At 65.7% G+C, this 1,515-nt stretch overlaps 1 protein-coding gene and 1 long non-coding RNA gene across 2 annotated transcripts in view; both read right to left on the bottom strand.

Moving 5' to 3' along the window:
• Positions 1 to 1,330, bottom strand: part of PTPN23 (protein tyrosine phosphatase, non-receptor type 23) — a gene marked incomplete at its 5' end in the record, with an annotated part of 25,673 nt that extends 24,343 nt beyond the window's left edge. Inside the window, one exon of the mRNA XM_017737670.1 lies at positions 1,130 to 1,330. Within this exon, the coding sequence (XP_017593159.1) occupies positions 1,130 to 1,330 (201 nt within the window). The remainder of the gene's footprint in view (positions 1 to 1,129) is intronic.
• On the bottom strand, positions 486 to 678 carry LOC108447501. Its single transcript, XR_001863102.1, has 2 exons — positions 642 to 678; positions 486 to 536 (listed from the first exon to the last, which is right to left on the bottom strand). It is a non-coding gene; the product is annotated as an uncharacterized LOC108447501 (long non-coding RNA).
• Positions 1,331 to 1,515: the final 185 nt, after the last annotated feature.

Below are 1,515 nucleotides of genomic sequence, written 5' to 3'. Positions count from 1 at the left end.
CTCCCCCCGGAGCGCCCAAGGCCACCACTGCCCCATGTCCCCAAGTGCCACATCCACAGGGCTGTTAAATCCCTCCAGCAATGGGGACTCCACCCCTGCCCTGGACAGCTGTGCCAGGGCCAGACAGCCCTTCTGGGGAAGGAATGTTCCCAATATCCACCCTGAGCCTCCCCTGGCCCAGCCTGAGGCCGTTCCCTCTCCTCCTGTCCCTGTTCCCTGGGAGCAGAGCCCGACCCCTGCCCCAGCTGCCCTCTCCTGTCTCCAAGGTTCCCCCTGAGTCTCCTCATCCCTCAGTCCCTCCTGGTGCTGCACCCCTTCCTAGCTCCGCTGCCATCTCCAGACACACTCCAGCCCCTCAGTGTCCTGTCCCTGGAGACCCCAAACCTGTCACAATTCCAGTTCCTGACAGTGCCCAGCACAGGACAGTCCCTGCCCTGTCACACCCAGGAGGGACAGAGCTGGCCCTGAGGGCTGCCGGGTCGTTACCTCCTCGGACACTCGCTTGTCCATGGCTCCCAGCATGGAATGCAGAGCTCCTGTGGGGACAGGCCAGGGCTCAGTGGGGCAGGGACACCCTGACACCCCCAGGAATGGGGGCTTGGACCAGGGAGGCCCAAACCTGTGGGAAGCCAGGCGCTCACCCAGGTTGTAGAGGACACAGGCCTGCTCGTACTTGATGTCCTCATGTGTCACTGCCTTGCCCGAGAAGATCTCAGTCCTGGGGGAAAAGGGGCACAGGACAGGGAGCAACCAGGGATTCTTCCAGGAGGAGGATTTATAGGGAACCCCATTCCCCAAGGGTCCCCAGGACCCCCCTGTGCAGGACCCCATTCCCCAAAGGTTCCCTGGGATCCCCCTGTCCCACCCTGTGCAGGACCCCATTCTCCAGGAGGTTGCTGGGCCACCCCTGTCCCACCCCGGGCAGGACACTGTCATCCCCCAGGGGCTTCCTGGGACCCCTTGTCCCTGCTCCCCCCACCCAGCAGCTCACAGCTCCTGGATCACTGGGATCATCCCAGGGCTGCTCCTTGGGACACAGGAGAGGGAGGGGAGCAGCCAAGGCCCAGCCCCCGGCCTGGGGGGGGGTCGGCAGAGCCATCCCAGAGCCCCCCGGGGGGTCCCCCCTCACCTGCCGGAGCAGCTCCAGCTTCAGCAGCTCCTCGTTGTAGTTCTCCGGGTTCTCCCCATAGTTCTTCAGGACAAACTGGAAAAGGGGAGAGCGTGAGAGGCCCGGAGCCCCTCCAGCCCCCGGAGAGGCTGATGGGGAGGGAGGACACCGGGCCGGGCTGGGGTGGCTCCCAAGGAGGAGCTTCACGCCCACGGGATGGGATCAGGGAAGGGCTAAGGCTGGAAAAGGGAGTTCTGGGCAGGGAGAAGGTCCCCCCGGCCCCCAGGGGGAGGCAGGGTGGGGCCATTCCCAGGGGCCGCCTGCGGCCCCCACAAAATCGCGAGGGGACCGACACAAACGCCGCGGGACCCCCCGAATCCTCCCCATCCATAAATCCCGCGGCACGG

Source organism: Corvus brachyrhynchos, unplaced genomic scaffold (genome assembly GCF_000691975.1).
Source record: "Corvus brachyrhynchos isolate BGI_N302 unplaced genomic scaffold, ASM69197v1 scaffold426, whole genome shotgun sequence".
NCBI classification, from domain to species: domain Eukaryota; kingdom Metazoa; phylum Chordata; class Aves; order Passeriformes; family Corvidae; genus Corvus; species Corvus brachyrhynchos.
This window is presented reverse-complemented; position numbering and strand designations above follow the sequence as displayed.